The sequence below is a fragment of the Conger conger genome, chromosome 3 (genome assembly GCF_963514075.1).
Source record: "Conger conger chromosome 3, fConCon1.1, whole genome shotgun sequence".
Lineage (NCBI taxonomy): Eukaryota > Metazoa > Chordata > Actinopteri > Anguilliformes > Congridae > Conger > Conger conger.
The window spans coordinates 66,786,782-66,810,764 of record NC_083762.1 but is presented as its reverse complement, the minus strand read 5'-3'; the positions used below and the strand labels follow the sequence as shown (position 1 = coordinate 66,810,764).

The window sequence follows — 23,983 nt, the reverse complement described above, 5'->3', positions numbered from 1 at the left end:
TAGCTAGTGGCTCTTTCTGGTTCTGCATCTATTATTTAGTTAGGCTACCTTTTATATAAATTTGATGCGCTATTTAAATATGTACACATTCCTGATGGACGACAATTATAGACGCTGTCATTTCCAGTAAGTCGCAATGTAATTAGCCATTTAGTCACGCAAGCGCAATTACTGGAAGCACTGGTGCTGCGATGAACCTGCATATCGGGAAACTAAACGACACACACCTTCGGTGCGCGCGTTTTGCTGAGCATCGCAGAAAAACAAAGCTCAACATCGCAGCCTTTCACGTCAAGCAACGCTAAGAAAATATCTCTATGGCTTTATTACCCAAACCATCCTCTGCCCCAGTGAAATAAGAACGAGCCAAACAAGCATCCAGTGCGGCACGCCTACGTCACACCGTCCGAGAAAGAGAGCGAGAAGGAGCAGCTGTTAGCAGTTTAACGGGTGTCCTGCAGGTCTAGCGAAACCCCCTGATTCGCAGACGCTCATCGCTCAGAGAACGTTATTTTGAGAGGTAAGCTCAAACTTTTTTTCCTGTCATATCAGGAATACAATCAAAATTAGCCTGCGCGAATAAAATAATGTTGAGCCAACATTGTTGTGAGAACAGTGGGTGACAGATACATGACAGATGAGACCAAATAGGTTAAGAGGGTGAAATGTTAAACCTGCTACTATTGGCACACTCTGAACATTTGCTTATATTTGATATTTTATTGAAATATTGTTCATTTTAAATCTTGAAACGCGTCGGACTGAAGTTACTCTGTAATACTGTAACACTGTGTGTGTGTGTGTGTGTGTGTGTGTGTGTGTGTGTGTGAGAGAGAGAGAGAGAGAGAGAGAGAGAGAGAGAGTCTTCAAATATTAACTCAAAAGATTAGTTTCGACCTCTGTACTGTTAGCATTGACAACTTTACTTTTTCTACATTAAATTTAGTTGCTGTTTCTGGAGACGCTGTTCTCTCATGTTATGTGTTATAGCAGGACTGTGGATTTAAAGATTGAAAGCATTGTATCTTAGACATAATCATGGAAGTAAGTGGTGTTCACTCACAGGGAGCATGCAGACCATGCAGAGTGTTAAAGCTGCAGCATCTTAGTGAAAGTCACCCTTGGGTGTGGCCCCAGACCTGTCCCGGTTTTCAGAGCCATGTTCCATTTCCCAGTGCCCCTACATGTCAATATTCTCTCAACAAGCTGAAATCAAATAATGTAGGCTCGCCTAAATTTTAATTTTGCTGTACCTCAGTCTCTAACTTGCAATTACAGCTGATTTCTAATGCATTTTGCCTTGTAAGATACATACTCTTGAAACTATCAGCCTAAGGCCTGAGCCATTATTCATAGTCTCAAAATAGTAGCACTGCTCTAGGATTGCTTAGCTGTGTCCATATGCTAACCGTATCCATTATTTGCTGAAATCTACACTGATCCTAAATCAGCACTTCTTCTCTGAAGATGTATGCATATTGTATGTGTGGATGACTGGACAAATCTCTCTTATACCCTTGAGGTTGAGAGTTAATTGAACCCATGTGCAGGATTACAAGCAGCACTTGGGCTGGTTTATCTTGAAAATACTCTTTAGTTTTGGATGTCTTGCATAATATTCGTATCAAATATTCATAATGGAGAAACTGACTGTATCTTAGAGCTAATCTGGAAAGTCTGGTCTGGAAAAAGTTATGGAGGGGTAAGACTTAGTGGCTAAATGATTCCGCAACCACATTATTGAATATATCTAACATGGAAAGAGGCTATATTATATCCATATATGGAGGGCTGGTTGAGGAAAGAGGCCTTGTTGAAAGAGATGTTGGCGTGCAGCCAAGGCAGGGTTTCCACTAGTATATCTTCTTGAGGCAAGCAAGTGCATTCTGGGAAAACAGTTTTTCTGTGGAAAAAATGTCCCTGATATATACATTAAATACATTCCCATTTAACCATTACCTAAAACAACTATTGCTCTGTTTGCTGCTGTTTAGCAGAACACCTTTTACTGACATTGGTTTAAAAAGGCAGATGAGACACGGGCCTATGAAACTTTGTGACCGTATGAATGAATATTGTTCCTTCCCTGCTAAAAGTATTTATAGTAGACACTGTATTCCCTGTATGAGTTCTGTGTGCACTACAGAGGTCAGTACAGTTCACAAGGGCTTTAGGACAATTACTAAGGGGGTTGGACTGTGAAGTTAAGGGGTGGGGTTATGTAGAGGAGAATAACATGACATCACTCAAAGCACTTTCAACATAGAAGGTAGGTGTCAATATGTCAATATTTCTCTCCAGGGAGTCTCAAAAACATGCACTTTTTCCTTTATTGCATACAATAAGTTGCTAATAGCAAGATCAGCTACAGTATTTGTATCTAGTAAATACCTCCGCTGAACGAATTATATTTCACATATTAGCTAGCTAGTTAACACATTAAGTTCTGTCTGCGTTTACCCAGTTAGCAAACTCCCCTCAATAGTAAAATAGTTTATTTCTTTATTTATTTATTATAAGAATAAAGTAAACCGTATTATAGGCTACACAATCCCTAAGGTTCGCTAGCTGGTCTAATATCCTATATCATGTTCCATTTCATTTCACTTTACAATTGGCTCTTGAACAGTTTACTTCGGGTAATGTGATCTTAATTAACATTGATATTGTTAATTTATAGATAATTATGGTGGCCAACACACTCATGAACAGATACACAGACACAGGTGTGTAGCACGCTAATGAATCCTTTACTCAAATTTGCCAGCTGAATGAAGAGAATGACTATGAAGAGCACTTTTTTGTTTTAAGCCACAAAGTGGGCACAAACAGTCAGGTTTCAATTACGTTACATTAGATGCATGTGACTCTATTGTGAGTGAGGGCATCAGATCTGGGTCGTATTACGTGTAATACTTTAACCTCTTAGTGTTTTTGTTTTGGTTAGTAACTTCTTCATTCAAATTTCACCAGCGTCAAAACATGTTATTTCAAATATATAGTGGACATCTCCTTTCTGGTCAGGGCTTCTGGGTTTATCCTTTTCTAACCTTTGTCTAATTCTAACCTGTTTTTGTCCCCCCCTTCATTTGCACAGGTCACAGTTACTTTCCCTGACAAACAGACAGAACAGCAGCCATGGGAAAGGTAAGTGAATCTAATTTCTAATATTTTATTGCATAATATTACATTTCACAGTATTGTCATTGCTCTGTGATGTATGTGTTAATCATGTAGATGTGAAGCTATCTTGTACTGTAATTTCAATTGCTTTAGTAAGTTGCACTGGATAAGAGTGTCTACCAAATAATCTGTAAAATGAAATGCTTTAAGAATATTTTAGATACTGGTAAAGTTGAAAACACTTTTGCAGATCCATGTTAATCTGAGGACAGTTCCTGAATGAAGTAACTGATGATGAAATAACAAACAAATTAATTTTGTTTCAAATACTGACGTAAAAAGAGCATGTTTAAAAAGTGTTTGAAATAATTAGACTTTCCTGGTCTGATTGGGTAGTGCTGATAAGCGCGGTTGTGAGGAAGGTCAGACAAACTGCTAGCTATGGAGTTGGGCTACGCTGGGGTGGTAGCCTGGGAGTGTTGGATATCGCTGGTTGCCTTCGGGGACTGGGTGCTGTCAGTCATGCAGCTCCTTTCATAAGGCACTCTGAAAGACGCATTGTGTAGGCTGGAACCCAGCACAGATGGTGAGCTATCCGACCCTCGAGCATGTAAGGTGAGGCTGATGAGGACAGTTATTTATCCACCCCCGCGACATAGCAGCGCTATCACTACATTCAAACCATGCCCGTCTCTTTAATTTGGATTTCTCTGGTTCTCATAAACTGAAATAGCAACCAACAAGCATTATCCTGTTGGCCAGGAGATTTACACTGGCATTAATATTTACTTACAGATATTTAGCATAACATAACATGCCATTTAGCCTAGCAATGCTCACCTTTTCCCCACCACTAAAGTGTACCTACTTAGTTTGGTACACTTGTCCAGATCATCTTATAACTAAGTGAACGTAACAAGGACAGAAGAATGGTGATAGTAGACCTGGAAATGTAGCTATGTTTCATACAATCCTGAGTAAGCTGTAGAGAGATGACTGAAAGCTGTCGCAATATTACTGCTAACAGAACATGACAGTTCCTGTCCGCTAGCTCACCACTGCTTTGTCCTCTGCATGCATGCAGTGTTTGGTTATGAACGGCCTGTTGCCTAGCAGCGGACTTCTCAAAGCACAGCTGTCTGCATGACTGATGGCCATCGAGATACATAAGAATTGGAGATTTATTTATTTAATTAGCCTACTTTTGGAATTTTTTGGTCGATGTGGAAAGTTTAGAATTTAAAAGTACTGTCCAAAAATAGTATTATTTTGCCAGACTTCAATATGAAAAGCACTGCTTTGCCAGCTTCAAGTGGAATGGTCAATCCCTGGTCCCCTGCTGATAGCTATCAGAGGAGGTGTCTGGGCATGTGCAGGGGCCCCCTCAGGGAGGATGTAGCTGCCTGGTCTTATGCCCGTTGGCAGGCAGATGCTGAGCAGCCATGCACTGGGAGTAGGGGGGGAGGGTGAAATGCTTGGGTGAAAACCTTAGATGTACTCAGGGTGGTGAAGTCATAGGGTGTGGTCTCCAGCTGGCAGAGGAGCCTGGGAGAGGGGCAGGGGCATGGTTTATTGGAGCAGGCCTACTGTGCATGACTGTAGAGAGGGAAGGGGCCAAATACTCATCTGTCAATTTTAACGCTGCACTGGTATTAGCTAGAGAATTCATGCAGTTGTTTTGACAAATGGTATGATTTAATACCATGTCTGTACAAATGCTAGGGTGCAATTCATGAAAGTGTGCTCACTCTTTATACGGGTCACATTCTTAGAAGGTTTGGGAACACCAGATGTAGAGGATCCCCACCCCTCTCACACAGGGGATAGAGTGTTATCACCCCTCTCACACAGGGGGTAGTGTTACCACCCCATCTCTGGTCCCAGGCCTGTGTGATAGGAGGGACAGGTGTCAGCTGTTGCCACCCCCCCCCCCAGCTCTGAGGCAGACAGGAAGTGACATGTGCAAGGAACAGGCATTTCTGAATATCAAATATTTTGTCTGTGTTTTATATAATAGTTTATACGTACAACATATGTCATCCATTGCGACACAGTAAAGCTTTTATCCAACTACAGTTACCCAGACTTCATTAGGAATCATATGTTTTGTATTAAATGCATTCAATCAGGAATTATTTAAACAATAAAATTGTCAATATTTTGCAGGATTATATGATATATTTCACAATATACTTTTTTGGTATAATAACAAATTGTGTATTACAGCATGTCTTGTTATGTATTTTCCAGTGCATTTTCTAACACAGTCCCAACAGTAAAGTAATTAAGTAAAGTTGAAATAAAATGGTTATAGTGTTGACTCTAATACCATTGGTATAATTTGTTTTCTGTTATGCAGATAAACTGATATTTGTATGGATCTTACCCTTGTGTCTTGGGCAGGGATACCGAGGCACAGTAACAGATTTTCCGGGCTTTGATGCCAACGGTGATGCAGAGACTTTGTACAATGCCATGAAAGGAATGGGTGAGTGTTTGCCATCCTGAACCAAATGAGAGATCAGATACTCCTGGGGACTGTCAGGCAGGGTATTAACGCAGAAAGCGTGCTTCAACATGTCACTCTGATTGTATGTAAAGTGCAGCTTGGTGATGTCATAATGGATGCTTTCTTTGTTCGGCTAAAGTTAGTCAAGCAAATGGCCGCAACAAATTGGACTTGAGGGTTGTAAGCAAATAAAATGCTTGTAATACATGGATTTTAATGTCCTTCTTTAGCTTGGTGCCCCCCCTAACCCCCCACTCCATATCTAATAATCAGTCCAAAACTACACACACTAGTACAAAACACAAAATGACTTATTTGGCTTTTTTGGGCTGCAAAAGATGCATAAAATGTTATCTTGCCCTATTTATAACATGGCATGTAGGTTTGTATTTGTATTAAAAAAATGTTGCTACAACCTACACGACTGTCCATGATACGCAGCCTTACTACACTGAAAGGTTTCAGTGATGTTCAGTGCTAGTCGTTTTCAGGCAGGGCCCCATTCCGCAGCCAACCCAGAGGGAGAGCCAAATAGGTGTGTTATAAATAACATGAACATTCTCACCCGGCTGGGAAATGCACACTGCATTTTAACACCCACGTGTTCTGCGGTTATGTCACATTACACACACACCTTACTTCTTGCCTATTCGCACTCAGTCGGAATACTGAGCATTTTTTTTTCTGTTATCTATTTTTATGGTCACAGTCACTTACAGCAGCAGGTGCCCTTATCCATAGTCTTATACTGTTCATACTAAAAGGTTAAGCAAGGAGCTGCAATGACACAAAGTTACTACCCTGCTGTAAAATCCAGCTATCCCGGCTTGACCAGCTTGAAAATTGAGCAGGTCAAGCTGGTCATAAAGCTGGTCTAGCTGAGTGTGAGCTGGTCAACCGGCTTGTGCTGATAGCTTGTTTGCGCTGATAGTTGGTCAAGCAGCTACCAGCTGTTTAAAAACATAGCTTGAGCTGGTCAAAATATGTTAAGCTGGGAGATGGTCTGAACTGGTCAACCAGCTACCAGCTGTTTCAAAACCTAGCTTGAGCTGTGTTCTTCAGCAGGGTAGTGTCCTTAAGCAAACTTACAACATAATGTCTTATGTCATAGTACCCTAGGTGTAAGATTGAGTTTAAAGGGATAGTGCTGAAAGTAGCATCGTAGATTTTAAGGTATAGTGTTAAATGTAATGTATGCATGCCCAGAGTTATGTAACGTAGTGTACATTTCAGCTATTATTATGTAAAGCTGAGTGAGATCCTGTCTGTTCTTGTGCAGGAAGTGACAAGGAGACCATTTTAGATCTGGTTTCTTCCAGAAGCAATGCACAGAGACAGGAGATAGCTGTTGCATACAAGTCTCTCTATGGGAAGGTAATGTGAGACCTGTGCTATTCTAAAAATGTTGATAACGTCAATGTGAACAAATTCAGTACATTGTGTAGTCAGTGGCATATATTTTGTCAAATTCATCAAAATTCATCAAAATATATAATTTGTGGTCAAACTTTTAAATGGCTTTAGCAAGAGCACTGTTTGTTTTTATGAAATTATTAGGTTCCCTTGTATTCTGACCATAGTTCAGGAAATGTATTTATATGATTTATATGCATAGATAAAAATAATGATTTTTTAAAACCTAGGAATGTTATTTCCTTGCAATTCTCTAGGACCTGATTGGTGACCTGAAATATGAGCTGACTGGAAAGTTTGAGCGTCTGATTGTCTGTCTAATGAGGCCACCAGCATATCACGATGCCAAAGAAATTAGGGATGCAATCAAGGTGAGTGACCAATGAGATGCGTGAATAAGACTCTTGAGATTATGTCGTTTGTTTTATATGTTAAATAAGACCTTAGCTTCTGTTGTGTGTTTTCTATCTCAAATAATACTTTGTACAATTCTATTTTATGTCTGAAATAACACTCTGTCTTTGTTTTTATGTGTTTTATGTCTGTAATAACTTTTTAGTTACTGTTGTGTGGGTGTGTGTGTGTGTGTTTTATATCTGAAATATCATTTATTTATATTTATTTATATGTCATGTGTTTTCTTTCCTATATTGTTTAGGGTGTGGGGACAAATGAAAAATGCCTGATCGAAATTCTGGCGTCAAGAACCAACAAACAGATCCATGATATGGCAGCAGCTTACAAAGATGGTAGGGGATTTTTCTGTAATGGGATTTTAATAGATTCATGCCAGAATCAGTTTCTTGGCTGGAGCTGAATGTGTTTCAGTGAACCTATTCTCTTAATGAAAGATTATTTATTCCCATATTTAGTGAAAAACACATTTATTATATTGTAGTTAAAGACTTATTTATTATCCCTGTTTTTCCACAGCTTATGGTAGTGATATGGAGGCAGATATTGTAGGAGACACCTCAGGCCACTTTAAGAAGATGCTGGTGGTTTTACTCCAGGTTAGTGTTGACATAATGATTCCACTCTAATGCAATAGAAAGATGCTGGTATTTATTCTCCAGCTCGGCACAGAGACACAGGCGGAATCTGGTTTGACTCAAAGCTGTATAACATTCATTTAATTCATTCATTCAGTCTATCCTGCAGATTCAACATTTGATTTGACTTGATGTTTCATCAGAAAATTGTTTCCTGCTGCAGCGTCTTTATAATTGAATAACGGATGAGGAATTCATCATGACTGAATGCTGAATGTCTTGTGGGTGGTGTCATGTGACTGACTGAAGCGCTTTCTTTGTAGGGGACCAGAGATGAGAGCGGTGTTGTGAACGCAGATCTGGTGGGGGAGGACTCCAGGGTGAGTTACGGGTCAGGTGTTCACAGTGGGCGGCTCACTGTTCCACCAGGGTGTGGAATCTCATGACAGTACGTGTCGGTGGGTGGGGGGGGCTCAGGCAAGGACTTACAAATTCCGCCGCGGCTGATTGGCTGAGTCATGCAGCAGTGGGTCTTGGCTCACAAAAAAATCAATGCTGGAAGCACATTGATAATGATACAGAGGTACCAATACAGTCGTTGTAAATTTGAATATTCATCCCCTGCAGGAACTGTACGCTGCGGGGGAGGAGCAGTGGGGTACTGACGAGGCCTCGTTCATCATGTTGCTTGGCAACCGGAGCATCTACCATCTGAGGATGGGTGTGTGAGAAATTCTGTGTGCACGCTCAGATTCAAACACAAGCTACATGCACAAAGCACAACACTGATATCAAGAAGCTACTTAGAACAGCAACTCCCCCAAAAGAGTCCTGAGTCTGTTCTTTAAATGAGCCTGTCCAATGGGTCCAATCCAGATTTGTTTGTTTTTGCAATAATCTATTTATTTTAGCTATAGAAATCCGAAATAGAAAGCATTGTAACTATATAACTGTGCAGAATCGAGGCGAGTCAAAGTCTTAGGCATTCTAAACTTTATTATATATAAATGTTTATGTTTTTGTGTGTTAGTATAAAATAACACATTTGAGATTTCCAAATATTCATTTTCCAAAAGATTGAATTTTACCGAGACATTTTTGTATTTAATTTTAAAAAGTAAAATATTACCGTAAGCAATTTACTACTTTCTACATAAAAACTTGATCAAGGCTGTCTGAGATCAGAAGCAAGGAGCCAAGCAAAGTCTGCAGAAGAACTGTGGCAAGTTCTCCCTGCTGATTGTCTTAGCCAACGCTGTCCTGCAGTTCTATATCTCAGAGAAGTGATGCAGTTTTAACGCGGAAGGGTGGTCACAAAAAATATTGATTTGATTCCGTTTTTAACTATTCTGCCAAATTACTAAAATGTAATGTAAAATGTATAGTATTTTTATTTTGGACCTTTCATTTAATTATTTTTGAAAGAATCTTATCTGTGCAGAATGTTATACAGGTGCCTAAGACTTTTGCACAATACTGTACATAAACTGTAAACATGTTGTTCTTGCAGCTATATAAAATAATATTTTGCATTCTTACTGTATATTACAGTGATAAACTGAGCATATTGCACTGAACATACAGTGACATGGGATGAGTTAGCTTCTCTGTTACTTTCCCTTACAGTATTTGATGAATACCAGCAGCTCACAGAAAAGTCGATAGAGGACAGTATCAAGAGTGAGCTCTCTGGGGATTTTGAGCGACTGATGCTGGCTGTAGGTAAGGGAAGCTGATGTGACTGTTCTTTGTGTTGTTCTGTCAGTGCTGACTCCAGACTGAGTCAGCTGTATTCCTAACTCAAATTGGTTTATCTTTCACTGCAGTGAATCTGACTCAGCTGTGTTTCTCTGTGCAATGTATCTTTCTCTCTCACTGCAGTGAATCTGACTCACCTGTGCTTCTCACTGCAAGGATTCTAACTCAGCTGTGTTTATCAGTCCAGTGAATATTACTCAGCTGTGTTTCCCAGTGCAGTGAATCTGACTCAGCTCTGTTTCCCAGTGCAGTGAATCTGACTCAACTGTGTTCATCAGTGCAGAAAATCTGATTCTGCTGTGTGTCCCAGTGCTGTGAATCTGACTCAGCTGTGTTTCCCAGTGCAGTGAATCTGACTCAGCTGTGTTTCTCAGTGCAGTGAATCTGACTCAGCTGTGTGTCCAAGTTCAGTGAATCTGACCTGGCTGTGTTTCTCTCTCAGTGCAGTGAATCTGACCTGGCTGTGTTTCTCTCTCAGTGCAGTGTATCAGAAGTGTTCCCATGTTTTTTGCAAAACGCCTCTACAAGGCCATGAAGGTAAATCTCTGATGTTGATGGCGTGATTTGAGGCTACAGCATTTACTATGCATTTACCTCGGTACTCCTTTGAGATATTATATCTGTAATCCCTATTGTGGGTATAACTCACCCCAGTAATTTATTACTAAATATACCATGTTCTGTTCATAAAATGCTGTATAGGCACATACCTTTTACTCTTTTCTCTTTTGCACATTTTTGTACTACACGTGTACATACATACTACTGGATGTGCTGGTTATATTCCCTGTGGCCCTGTGTGACTGTGTGTGTCTCCCTAGGGCCTGGGCACAGCCGATAACACCCTGATCCGCATCATGATCTCGCGCTCAGAGTTGGATATGCTGGACATCCGGGAGTGCTTCCGTCTGCAGTACGAGAAATCCCTCTACAACATGATCAAGGTGTGACCTCATCCCCTTATTCTGCTGACATCAACTCAAATGAGTACATGCCAGCTAACCTACTGTACTGCTTGCACCGTACTGGTTCAAGACAGCACGGTTTGCGCACTGACCGTGTAGATGGACCGTACATTGTGTAAGGCTGTGTACTTCCGGTTCTTTCCCCCAACAGGACGACACCTCGGGCGTGTACAAGAGAACCCTGCTTCAACTGTGCGGAGGAGATGACGAGTATGTTTACTTGGAGTTGGTGTTTCGTTTGTGGCCACCAGAGGGCGACGTGTCTCTGTGTGGTGATGTAACATCATTGCTGAATTCAGTTTTCTATGCTGTTGAAAAAATAAAAATGCATGCACATGACTTGGACTACAGCAATTTTCAGCCTCAGAAAAAATAATCCTGCATATTTAGAGGAATGGAGTAGGGTTTTCTGTGGACAATTATATATGAAAAAACACAGTGTATTAGCACTATTTTGAAAATGCAAAATGTGTTCAAAGTGTTACAGGCAGTATATCTATAAAGAAGTTTCACAGTTCTGATGAGAAACATAATCTCTATCTGCCAAGCATGTAACAGATTATACTGATTCACATCTAAATCTACATATCTATCCTTAAGCAAGTTGCATTTTTAATGATTTCAGCAGTTTCACAAGTTCCTGGAACCAATCTGTGAGAATACTGAGAAGCTGAAATTCGTGCTCGGGAATTTCCCATGGGGCAGGAAGGGCGTGTGGCTGTGACCACTGGTTGTGCTGATGTGCTGATGTGCGAGTGTGCTTGTGTTTGTATGGCTAATACCGACTGTATTTGTGTACTGACTGCTTTTTCAGCATTGCAGGAGAGTTCTTTCCTGAAGCAGCTCAAATAGCCTACAAGATGTGGGAGATCAGTGCCACGACTAAAATGCAGGTTAGATACGACTCTGTGGCTTGTCCATCTGGCCCTTTAAATCTCTGCACTGGCCCCGTTTTTATAACCATTTATATATGTATTTGTGTGTGTGTGTCTGTGTGTGCATGTGGCGTGTCTGTGTGTGTGTGTGTGTGCATGTGGTATGCCTATGTGTGTGAGTGCATGTGGTATGTGCGTTTGTGCATGCACATGTGTATGTCTATATGTGTGTGTGTGCATGTGGCATGCACGTGTGTCTGTGTGTGTGTGTGTGTGTGCGCATGTGGTATGCACGTGTGTGTGTGTGTGCATGTGGTATGCATGTGTGTGTGTGCATGTGGTATGCACGTGTGTGTGTGTGCATGTGGTATGTGTGTGTGTGTGTGCATGTGGTATGCACGTGTGTGTGCATGTGGTATGTGTGTGTGTGTGCATGTGGTATGCACGTGTGTGTGCATGTGGTATGCACGTGTGTGTGTGTGTTCATGTGGAATGTGTGTGTGTGTGCATGTGGTATGCACGTGTGTGTGTGCATGTGGTATGTGTGTGTGTGTGCGTGTGCATGTGGTATGCACGTGTGTGTGTGCATGTGGTGTGTGTGTGTGCATGTGGTATGCACGTGTGTGTGTGTGTGCATGTGATATGCACGTGTGTGTGTGTGTGCATGTGGTATGTACGTGTGTGTGTGTGCATGTGGTATGTGTGTGTGTGTGTGTGTGCATGCATGTGGTTTGCGTGTGTGTGTGTGCATGTGGTATGTGTGTGTGTGTGTACATGTGGTATGCGTGTGTGTGTGTGCATGTGGTATGTGTGTGTGTGTGTGTGTTCATGTGGTATGCGTGTGTGTGTGTGCATGTGGTATGTGCGTGTGTGTGCATGCACATGTGTGTGTCTATATGTGTGTGTGGTATGCATGTGTGCGTGCATGTGGTATGTGCGTGTGTGTGCGCGCACATGTGTGTGTCTATATATGCATGTGTGTGTATGAACGTATTTGTCTGTATGTGTGTGTGTGTGTGTATGTCTGATTACTGTGTTTCCCTCTCTGTAGCTGAGGGGAACAATTCGTCCTGCATCAGGCTTTGACCCTAACAGTGATGCTAAAGCCCTCAGGAAAGCCATGAAGGGATTTGGTGAGTAGGCACATAAGTTTCTCTTTTCATTTTGTTTGCATTCGCATTTGTGTGTGTGCGTGTGAATTTGCATTTTTGATTACACAAAAAAAAATTCTGATTCAAAAAATGTTATGAATGTGATAAAATGCTTTTTAATATATTTTATGTATTTAATACAATACCTTGATATTCGAACATTAAAATATTGCATCTTATTTGCTCAGACTGTGATGCAAGGTCATCTCAGCAAATCAAATAAATCTTACCATGAAAGACGTGTCATGTAAATTAAATTAAATTTGTTGTGACTACAGTTTTGGGAAATGGTCACTTCAGTTTTAGTCTTGGTTTGCCTTTCGTTTCTGTGAACAAACTATGTGGGACATCTGGATACATGCAGATTAACACCACACTAGCACTGGGTATGACTATGGAATTTCACTCCTGATGAATTATGGGAAATACAGTTGCGGTATTTTCTTGGTTCCTCCATGCACAGATGAAATCTCTAATATTCACTTCCTTACTTTCTGTGGCAGTTTCATTTTGAAATAATGTAATAATGTAACATTTTCTTGGCTCTTGCAGGCACAGATGAGGACACGATCATAGAAATCCTGGCGAACAGGAGTAATGCACAGAGACAGGAGATCAGACAGGCCTTCAAATCCACCTTAGGAAGGGTGAGATTCTACACTATTACACTGCAGTCTGTGTCACAGTGAGAAATAAAATACTGTATCACACTGCAGTCTGTATCACAGTGAAAAATAAAATACTTTATTGCACTGCAATCTGTATCTCAGTGAAAAATAAGATTCACACTGCAGTCTATATCGCAATGAAAAATAAAATACTGTATCACACTGTAGTCTGTATCGCAGTGAAAATTGAAATACTGTATTACATTGTAGTCTGTATCACAGTGAAAAATAAAATACTTTATTGCACTGCAATCTGTATCTCAGTGAAAAATAAGATTCACACTGCAGTCTATATCGCAATGAAAAATAAAATACTGTATCACACTGTAGTCTGTATCGCAGTGAAAATTGAAATACTGTATTACATTGTAGTCTGTATCACAGTGAAAAATAAAATACTGTATCACACTGTAGACTGTATCACAGTGAAAAATAAAATACTGTATCCCACTGTAGACTGTATCACAGTGAAAAATAAAATACTGTATCCCACTGTAGTCTGTATCACAGTGAAAAATAAAAGACGATCACACTGCAGTCTCCACTAAAGGGAGAATAAAAGGTGATTATTATTATTATATATTTATATTGCTACCCCTGGTCAAAAAGCCTTCCTTAATTAATAAACTGTTATTAGTATTCTTGTTATTCTTCTTCTTATTATTATTATGATTACTATTTTTTTTAAAAATTATTATTATTATTATTATTATTATTATTATTATTATTATTATTATTATTAGTAGTAGTATTATTATTATTTTTGTTATTATTATTACCATTGGGGTTGATCAGTGTGGCCTCCCGTAGGACCTGATGGCAGATCTGAAGTCGGAGCTCTCTAAGAACCTGTGCCGGTTGATCCTGGGTCTTGTGATGACTCCGGCAGAGTTCGATGCCAAAATGATGAAGAAGGCAATGGAGGTAGGAGGCTTCCCCCCTCACACGTCCCACTCTCACTCTGAACACACTCTCTCCTACGCCCACGTCCCACTCTCACTCTGAACACACTCTCTCCTACGCCCATGTCCCACTCTCACTCTGAACACACGTTTAACTGCGCCCACATCTCACTCTCACTCTGAAAACACTCTCTCCTACGCCCACGTCCCACTCTCACTCTGAAAACACTCTCTCCTCCGCCCACATCCCACTCTCATTCTGAACACACGTTTAACTGTGCCCATGTCCCACTCTCACTCTGAAAACACTCTCTCCTACGCCCACATCCCACTCTCACTCTGAACACACTCTCTCTTACGCCCACATCCCACTCTCACTCTGAACACACTCTCTCCTATGCCCACGTCCCACTCTCACTCTGAAAACACGTTTAACTGCGCCCACATCTCACTCTCACTCTGAAAACACTCTCTCCTACGCCCACGTCCCACTCTCACTCTGAAAACACTCTCTCCTACGCCCATGTCCCACTGTCACTCTGAAAACACATTTAACTACGCCCACGTCCCACTCTCACTCTGAACACACTCTATCCTACGCCCACGTCCCACTCTTACTCTGAACACACTCTCTCCTACGCCCACGTCCCACTCTCACTCTGAACACACTCTCTCCTACGCCCACATCCCACTCTCACTCTGAAAACACTCTCTGCTGTGCCCATGTCCCAACCTCACTCTGAAAACACTCTCTCCTACGCCCAGCCTCCGCTAGTCTCCACCCTTACAGTATGTGCCTATCTGATCGGTCACTGCACTCTGTCTTTCAGGGGGTTGGCACAGATGAACACGGCTTGATCGAGATTCTCATCACGAGAAGCAACCAGGAAATCCAGGCCATGAATACGGCTTTTCAGGACGGTGAGACAAATCCCTGGTCTAAAGCATGCTATGCTAAAGTACAATTATACAAACCAGACCAAGAGAAGGTGAGAGCAGGCCAAATGCAGGTTTCCTGAACTTTGGTCAGGTGTAATAATGTGCAATCTAAAAATAATCAATCTTCTTATGTCAGTTAATGAAACAATTAATAAAGCAGTTGTCTGAAGTATGTTTGAAGAGTGCCATTTATTTAGAAAGCGTGTTTCGCTTACATTTCTTTTGCAAGACACTGATTCTATATATTGCAGTACCCAATATGGCCAGAAGAAGGAGGCATAGCTAAGGCTGACTGTGTTTGTATAACATCCATGTTATGTCTACCCTCTGTATGTTTTTCTCAGCTTTCAAAAAGAACCTTGAAGATGCCATCACTTCAGACACATCTGGACATTTCCGCCAGATCCTCGTTTCACTGGCGCAGGTAATATCACCCGCCTAGTCACTTGGAAGCAAATTCTTAGAGTCAGCCTGTTTTATTTGACTTTTGTCTTATCCAGAGCATATTGTGTAGATGGCAGGGTGAGAAGCTTTGTTTAAAATGGGGTTGTGCTCAAAATATAATAAAATCATGAAATGTCAATAAAGCTTGAGTGAATGTGAGGCAATGGAGGGTATCTGTACAATTGTTGTAATTACTTATTTCTGTCACTAGGGGGCACGTGACGAGGGTCCAGCTGACATAAACGGGGCCATGGCAGATGCACAGGTATGTGTGCAAGCGAGAAATCTGTCTCTACCTAAGTATCATTCCTCTGTCGGCCACCAATACATTCATCTAGTTCCCCTTGGTCTTAATGTCCAGTTTGGGAAATGTCTTCATTCTTATTAATTGTTTGATTTTTATTCAGGATTTCAAACTTAATTTTGAATGTCTCTCAGGCTTTTCATGCTCTGTTCTGTTTTGTCGCATCACTGAAAAATCAGTGCGGTTTTCAGACGTCATGGTTTGCGTGAGTTATTTGTGGTTAGATTGAAAGGCGTAATACTTTTCTGCTGGCACAGTTTCCATAGAAAACAACTAAATCTGAATCTGAAATTTGTTCACCTTTATTTTGATTGTCTTTGCAAAGTGCTGAACATCTGTTCTAGTTTGCATGAATGTCTGCTTGGAGGCCTATGGTAAGACCTGCGCTACATCAAGAACTTAGCAGCAGTGTTAGCTCCCACACAGAGACATGCATGTATCCATGTGCGCATTCAGATATGTGCTTATGTGTAGGTGCAGGTGTGTGGGTGTGAAAGAGAGAGAGAGTGTATGTGTGTGTGTGTATGAGGGAACATTTATGAGCTTGTGTAGTATATGACCTTTGAGTGTGTGTGAGAGAGAGAGTATGTGTGTGGTGAAACAGGAAACTATTTTCAGATACACGTGTCTTAAAAATAAAATATTAAATTCTTTAGGAAGAGTTTAAACAATAATCAGTGATTAGTAATCTGTGATTGGTGTATTTCAGTATGACTGTTGTTACAGGTGTTATGTATGTCAGAATTATTTTTATTTATTTTTACATTTCTTAAACTTGGGCAAATAAAATCCTTTAACTTGACAAACTGTTGGTTGGTTTTCAGAAAATGAACATGAATATTCCTTCAAAATGATCATCCAAATGTTGAGGTTTGGTACTGTATTCATAGTGTATCTAGTGTATATTCATGTTTTTTTATTCACTATAGAACTCAGTAAACCTGATACTGTAAAGAGGAATTCTAAATTAAAATTGGGGTCTGCATTGGTACTGTTGAAAAGTTTTGTGCAAGGTCAATGCTCTTCATTATGTTATGTTCTTCAGTGTGTGGTCATAAACTCTTCATGGTGTGAGGTCATCACTCTTCATGGTGTGAGGTCATCACTCTTCATGGCGTGAGGTCATGAACTGTATGTGGTGTGAGGTCATCACTCTTCATGTTGTGAGGTCACAAACTGTATGTGGTGTGAGGATATCACTCTTCATAGTGTGAGGTCATCACTGTTCATGTTGTGAGGTCATAAACTGTATGTGGTGTGAGGTCATCACTCTTCATAGTGTGAGGTCATCACTCTTCATGGTGTGAGGTCCTAACTCTTCATGGTGTGAGGTCATTGCTGTTCATGGTGTGAGGTCATTGCTGTTCATAGTGTGAGGTCATCACTCTTCATGGTGTGAGGTCCTAACTCTTCATGGTGTGAGGTCATTGCTGTTCATGCTGTGAGGTCATCGCTCTTCATAGTGTGGGGTCACAGAACTTCACTCCTTCAGGCTGTGCCTTCATTTGCAGTTGAAATAAAAAGCTAAAATGCTTTTTGTTTTGTTTTCAGGAACTTGCTGAAGCGTGCAATGAAGACTCCAGTGATATGGAAATGAAGTTCATGAGCATTCTGTGCACCAGAAGTTTCCCTCACCTACGCAGGGGTAAGGTGCTGGCCAACTGGAATGTTTCTGGTGTTTTAATAACAGAAAAATATAAATGTGCATTCTGGAATAGTATGAATGCTACATTTTTATAAGCTCTGCTGTTGTGCTTACAGTCTTTCAAGAATTTGTCAAATGCTCCAACAAAGACATCGAACTAATCGTTAAGAAGGAAATGTCAGGTGACTTCAAGAATGCATTGCTTGGTCTTGGTAAGTGTCTAAGATTTGAAAATAATATGATTTATAATCCCCAAATGCCATTCAAACAAGACAATGGCTCATAAATCATATTAAACAGACTGAGGCTAACATGTTTTTGTATATAATATATATAATGCTGGATGGTTGTAATTGTGGGGTTTGGTTTTTAAAAGGTCGTGTGATGGACTGTCTCTGGCTCAGACTGGATCATGCCTGCCTGAGTATCACTGCTAAAATTAGCCATGTGTATACAGGTTATAATTGCACTTGTGTATAATTTTGTTTTGTATTCTGGGTATTCCAGCTGCCAACTGTGGTATGCTACTTGGAAAGTTGATTTACTCTTCAAGGATTCAGGTTTTATGAGATCACTCTAGGACTTGGAACTGTACTTTCCACTAGGATCTTCAACATCCCTGGTTCTGATTTGCACTTTATTGTATGTCGCTCTGGATAAGAGCATCTACTAAATGACTGTAATATAATGTAATGTTTTTCACCAGCTGTCTTTATTCTTGCAGTGAGGAGTGTGAAGAACCAGCCGTCCTACTTAGCCGACCGTCTGTACAAAGCCATGAAGGTGCTGACAGCATGCTTTATGGTTTTATTTGGATTTATGATGATTGACATGTAAAATGGATCTTGGTTGGCATGTGATAACTTTAGGTTTAGTGCTTCGGTGATGTTGCACTCACTTTACAGTGGTTTCGTATAAGTTTTTTCAGCTTGACCAGCCTGATTTTCAAGATGGTCATAAACTGGTCTAGCTGGATATGAGCTGGTCAACCAGGTAGACAAGCTACCAGCTGTTTCAAAATAAAGCCTCAGCTGGTCAAACCATGTCAAGCTGGGAGCTGGTCTGAACTGGTCAAACCTAGCTTAAGATGTTTCATGTCTGTAACTCCCCCGAAATGACCACAGATGGCCCAGATGTAAACATCACTAACTGCACTTCCTTGAGAATAAAATAGCGAGCTAGTTCAAATCAGATTCCCCATTGCATTACTGCAGGGTCCATTTCAACTGGACTGCTATTACTGAAGGACCTCTGAGTTTCGGAGAAACACAGAAGATAATTTGCTCCAGTGTTTTTATATTCTAGACTTGTAAAAACTACAGACATTACAGATTCATACTGGATTAAAATCTTGCATCCTGTTGGTAATCACTTGAATCACTTCCTCGGTCAAACTAATCCAGCACGAATAGAGCTTATTGCATGCAATGTGTGGCTGGACTACGTGCAGAGAGCTATTATAATAGCACCAATCACAGTCACCCCAGATCATGTGATACTAGCTCCACCCACAGTGTCTGTAGCTTGGCCTACAGTGTTTATCTGTCTCTAGCTGTGTATTTCTACGGCAGTGTCCTGTGTTCTCCTCAGGGTCTGGGCACTGACGACCGGGCACTGATCCGCATTATGGTGTCCCGGAGCGAGATTGACCTCTTCAACATCCGCAAGGAGTTCAAAGACACCCATGACGTCTCTCTCCACGAGTTCATCCAGGTAAGCGCTGCAATCAGGTCATGCTCCCATGGTAACGAGTCACGTAAACACACCACCTTCCGCCCCCCCCCCCCCCCCCCAAACCGCCTCAGTGTAGTGTGTAGTGTGGGCGTATGCGGTCTCATCTTTAATGTCAGCCCTTGCCTCTGCATCGCGTTGGTGTCCGGGGGGTGGGGGGTGGGGGGGGGGGGGGGGTTTGGGGTTTAGCGGTTTCAACTCAGCTGTTCAGGAATTTCCCCCACATGCATGACTTCCTCTCTGAGGCCAGCTTGTGATTGGTTGAAGGCTCCTGTGACAGGAAGTACTGTGTAACAGGTCTCCACCGACTTCCTCTTGAGACCTGCCTTTTGAAGCTGCAGATAAGCATTTAATGCTCCTGTCTCTGCACCTTCCACATCCTCATGGTGAACCATGAAGGAAATATTATGTGTGAATAGAAGCCTGTATTGTTTATAGTTGTATTTTTTGCAACCATTCACTCATTTAGTCCGAAGCTGACTTTTTGCTATGCTCATTTTCCACACGTAGATCCACAGGTGATAAAAATGTCATATCATGCTCTTACAGGAACAGATAACATTTATGCCATCATCATAAGACCTGTTCCTCAAAAAAACACCTTTGGATTATCAGTCATTTGTATTAATTGAGGAAGACAAATAATACCAGTGTGCTGCATTGTTTATTTCTCTGTGCATACACACAGTGTACTCATGGGCTGCCCAAGGAACATCAGGTTGTTAAAAATGTCCAAAATGGAATTACCAGGAACAATAAAAAAACAAAGTTTTTACATACACAGCCTTATGAGGTAGTCATATGAACTGCTGATTCGTTGGGATTTGGGAGGTATGACACATTTACAGTGGATAAGGTAAGATAATGACTTTCATCCTGCAGTATGTAGTGTATTGAAAGACATTTAATAGAACATCAGAGCTGAAGGCATTGGGAAACTCAATAGATAAGATGTAATTTTGATTGCCCGGAAAAGGTTTTGTGACTTTGAAAGCACCAATTTAAATCATATAACACAAACTTAAATCATTTTAATCATTGTAATGGGTTCTTACATTAATATAACGTTATTGTTTTTAGTTGGCTTCATCCATTTAGTAGCAAAGATAAAAAAACAAAAACAAAAAAGCAATCAAACCAATGGTAACTGGGATCTAATTACACAATTTGAAGTGTATTTCAAGTTTTTTTTTTATCAGGGGTAGTCATGCATTTCCTGTTACTCCTTGCCATTTTTGCACCAGTAATAGCAATGATTACAAAATTGCGTAAAGTAGGCATTTGCATACAATATGTTGCTGTTTCCTGCTGGTCAGTAATCCACAACTCAGAGGTTTAATTCCCGGCAGTTGTGCTGCATGAGTTTTTGGCAGCACCCCAGTTCAATTTTAGATCCGGAGCTCTTCTGATGAAGCAGTTGGCGATGTTGCGTTGGCATGTCGGTTCTGACCACACTGCCTTTCCATCCAGGGTGACACCAGCGGGGATTACCGCAAAGCCTTGCTCCTGCTGTGCGGTGGGGAGGACTGAAACCTCAACACCCACCCCCCCCCCACCCCCCCAACACCCCAGAGGACCCAGAGACCTCTGCACCCCCCAACACACCGTGAAAACAAGGGTTCCAGACACCTCCGTCAGCTGTGCTGCTGCCAAACCGGTTCCGCCAAATTGCTCCAACCGACTTCTGTGATTGAAATTGAATGGGAAGAGAGGGATGAGAGCACTGGGTTTTCTTTTCCTTTTCTGTGAATGTTGCCATTGCACTGACCATGCTAAACAGGCGTGTTCCTGTCTGAGAACCTGTAGACTGAGACGTGGAACATACAGAAGGGTCACCTCAGTTGAGCCTGTGTCTACCTGCTGTCACCACTCTTCCCGGTTTTATGTTGAACCCAGCAATAAAAAGAAATCATTACACTGGGCTATTTTCTGCCTCTCATTGAAGGTCATTAAGAGATGACTATATTACTAGGGGAGAATGAGACAAATATATATCTCAATCAGGTCTGTTCTTACGCTGTATTGGAGTATTGCAGATTATTATGACATTATTCACTTGCTTATTAGACACCTTTATCCAGAGCAAGTTACATGGCTTATAGTTTATACATTTATAAAGCAGGATATTTGCTGATGCAATAAAGTGGTATTAAAGACAGTGGTCCACCTGATATTTGAACCTATACTACAAACTTAGGTCCTCATCTTCAAACTAGTGGCCTGGTGAGACAGCTCTACAGATCAAAGACAGATCTGCAAATGTTCTGGGTTTCCAGGTACTGCTATAAGAAACACCTACATGCTGTATTTCAGGTTTGCAGAGACCAACATTCTGTAAGTATGGCTCCGCTACCAGCTGATATTATATTATATTTTATTATATTATAAAAGTAACCTGTGATTGAAACAAGGTTGTTTTATAATTGTAGATTTGGTGACAGCTCGGAAAAACCCTTGCTGCTGCTTCAAAGACTTAAAAAAGCACCACTTGTACAGGTTTTTTTTTTTCAATGTGGTTTTTCAAGTGCCCATTTCCTGTTCATCTTTGCAATGAGGTTAAAAAAAAACTAATCCTAATCATAGGAATCAGGTTGCACCATTCTGTCACAGCCACCCGTTCCTTTAAAAAAATTTTCTATTGAATGAATAAAATTCCAGTGAAGTGCAATGCAGAGTGGTGTTTGTATGGAGAGAGACGTCATGGGTGTCTTTGAACTCCTTTACCCCCCCCCCCCCCATTAACTCGTTAATATCATGTTAACCAGTGATGTCCTGATGAACAGTATGGAGGACATGTGCTTCTTCACTCACTTTCATTGCATATAGAAGTATGGCAGAATATGGGGACTCTTACAGGTTTTAATTGGCCTCCTACAGACTGGACTCAACATTTCTGTGCTCCATTGGCTGAAACATGAACTTGCAGTAGCTGATTGGCCAGCAGATGTAACCATTGCAGCTGATTGGATTGGCCAAGCAATACTTTTAAACAGCAGCTGATTGAGCATCACGTGTATACAATAATAGCACAGTTACGGTATGAGAAAGTGTGTGTCACCTCCTGACTATGGACGTCCTAGTTTTGGGCCAGAGCCAGAGTTTCAGCAGAAGTGGAAACCAAGGCCATGTTCTGTCATTGTATGTCTGGTTTCGCCCTGAAGGCAGCTTTGGGCTGGCCCAGTGACTTCACTTCCCACAATTCAGAGTTGCAAAAAACTCACAAATTTTTTTTTACCTGAGTCATGTGCTGGAAGTGAATCAGGTTTGAGTCATTAGAGTTCAGCTTCGAGTCAAATCACATGTGCTGTATGTGTAAAGGACCTTCCCGTCTCCTGCAAAAAGATAACCGTAATGATAATAGCAATTTCTTCTGAAAATATTTCCAGAAAAAAATGGCAGGTATTGAACAATGTCTTTAAATGCCCCTTTAGTGCTTACATTTGTTTAATAGTTTCCTGTTGACACATCAGCTGAAACAAGAACAAGTGTTACTGACTCAGGCGTGTGGAGAGGAGTTCAGTAATGGACAGGGGTGTTGTGGGTAAATTTTTATTTGTATAGCGCTGTCACAAAAATGCTTTACAGAGTAACAGAAGGGCAAAAGTGAAAAGGGCAAACATCACTTCCTACACTGCGTTTCCACAAATGCACACAAAATTATTTATTTTTTTGAAATAAACAAAGATTTCTTTTCTGAACATGAGTGAAAACAGATACTTCTTGTCAGTAATATTAGTAAAGGGCTTTAGCATTTGAAGTAATTATTTGACCCAAGGCTGGCCTCCAATCATTCCCTCACTCCAAACCCAGCACTTTTAAAACCAAACATTTTACCTTGTATTTAAAGAATACACAGATACAATATGGCCTATAGGTTCATATTATATCATAGTTCACTCCTGAAAATGAAATAACAGTTAAATACCTTACATTAATGGCATTTGGCAGATACTCTTATCCAAAGCGACATACTGTTGATTGGAGTAAGCAGGAGACAATCCACCCCTGGAGCAATGCAGGGTTAAGGGCCCAACAGCAGTGCAGATCTTATTGTGGCTACACCGAGGATCGAAACACCAACCTTGCGGGTCCCACTCATTTACCTTAACCACTACACTACAGGCTGCCTGCCCCTGGTGATGATTGTGATCAAGACACAATCATCATCAGGCTACAGTTTATGTATTTGTTTATTTGAAGAGGGACAGATAAAGTTAATAGGTTGGGTTAAATATCAAAGAAGAGATAAAATAAAAACAAAAATAGCAAGAAAACTAACATAGAGGGTTAGTGGCAACCGGAAGAGAAGCATTTCCCTCTCTGATAACCGGTGGCCTGTGGGTCTCCAGCCTGTCACTGGGAGAATGTAATTCAGAAGCAGCCTGAGGAACCTTGACTGACAGAAACCCACCCCCCTGCTACGGGCCTGAAGCCAGCTGTGTGTCCTCACAGTGGACACGCGGCCCCAGACCGCTGAAGACACTGCCCTGACCCGAGATGGTAGCTTGAAGGCCCAAGCTGTGCTCATGGAAGGTGGCCTTTGTGGACTCAGCGAAGAAGCAAA

General features: G+C 41.1%; 1 protein-coding gene across 1 annotated transcript; it reads left to right on the top strand.

Annotated features, from left to right (window-relative positions):
• The first annotated feature begins 253 nt into the window (after positions 1-253).
• anxa6 (annexin A6) lies at positions 254-21,340 on the top strand. Its single transcript, XM_061235361.1, has 25 exons — positions 254-520; positions 3,098-3,147; positions 5,527-5,611; positions 6,912-7,006; positions 7,303-7,416; positions 7,704-7,794; positions 7,979-8,058; positions 8,361-8,417; positions 8,665-8,758; positions 9,664-9,759; positions 10,274-10,332; positions 10,617-10,739; positions 10,912-10,970; positions 11,575-11,653; positions 12,687-12,768; positions 13,339-13,433; positions 14,265-14,378; positions 15,187-15,277; positions 15,640-15,719; positions 15,951-16,004; positions 17,595-17,688; positions 17,805-17,900; positions 18,413-18,471; positions 19,279-19,401; positions 20,890-21,340. The coding sequence occupies exons 2-25, from the start codon at positions 3,139-3,141 to the stop codon at positions 20,947-20,949; spliced, it is 1,989 nt and encodes a 662-aa protein (XP_061091345.1). The 5' UTR covers positions 254-520; positions 3,098-3,138; the 3' UTR covers positions 20,950-21,340.
• The last annotated feature ends 2,643 nt before the right edge of the window (positions 21,341-23,983 follow it).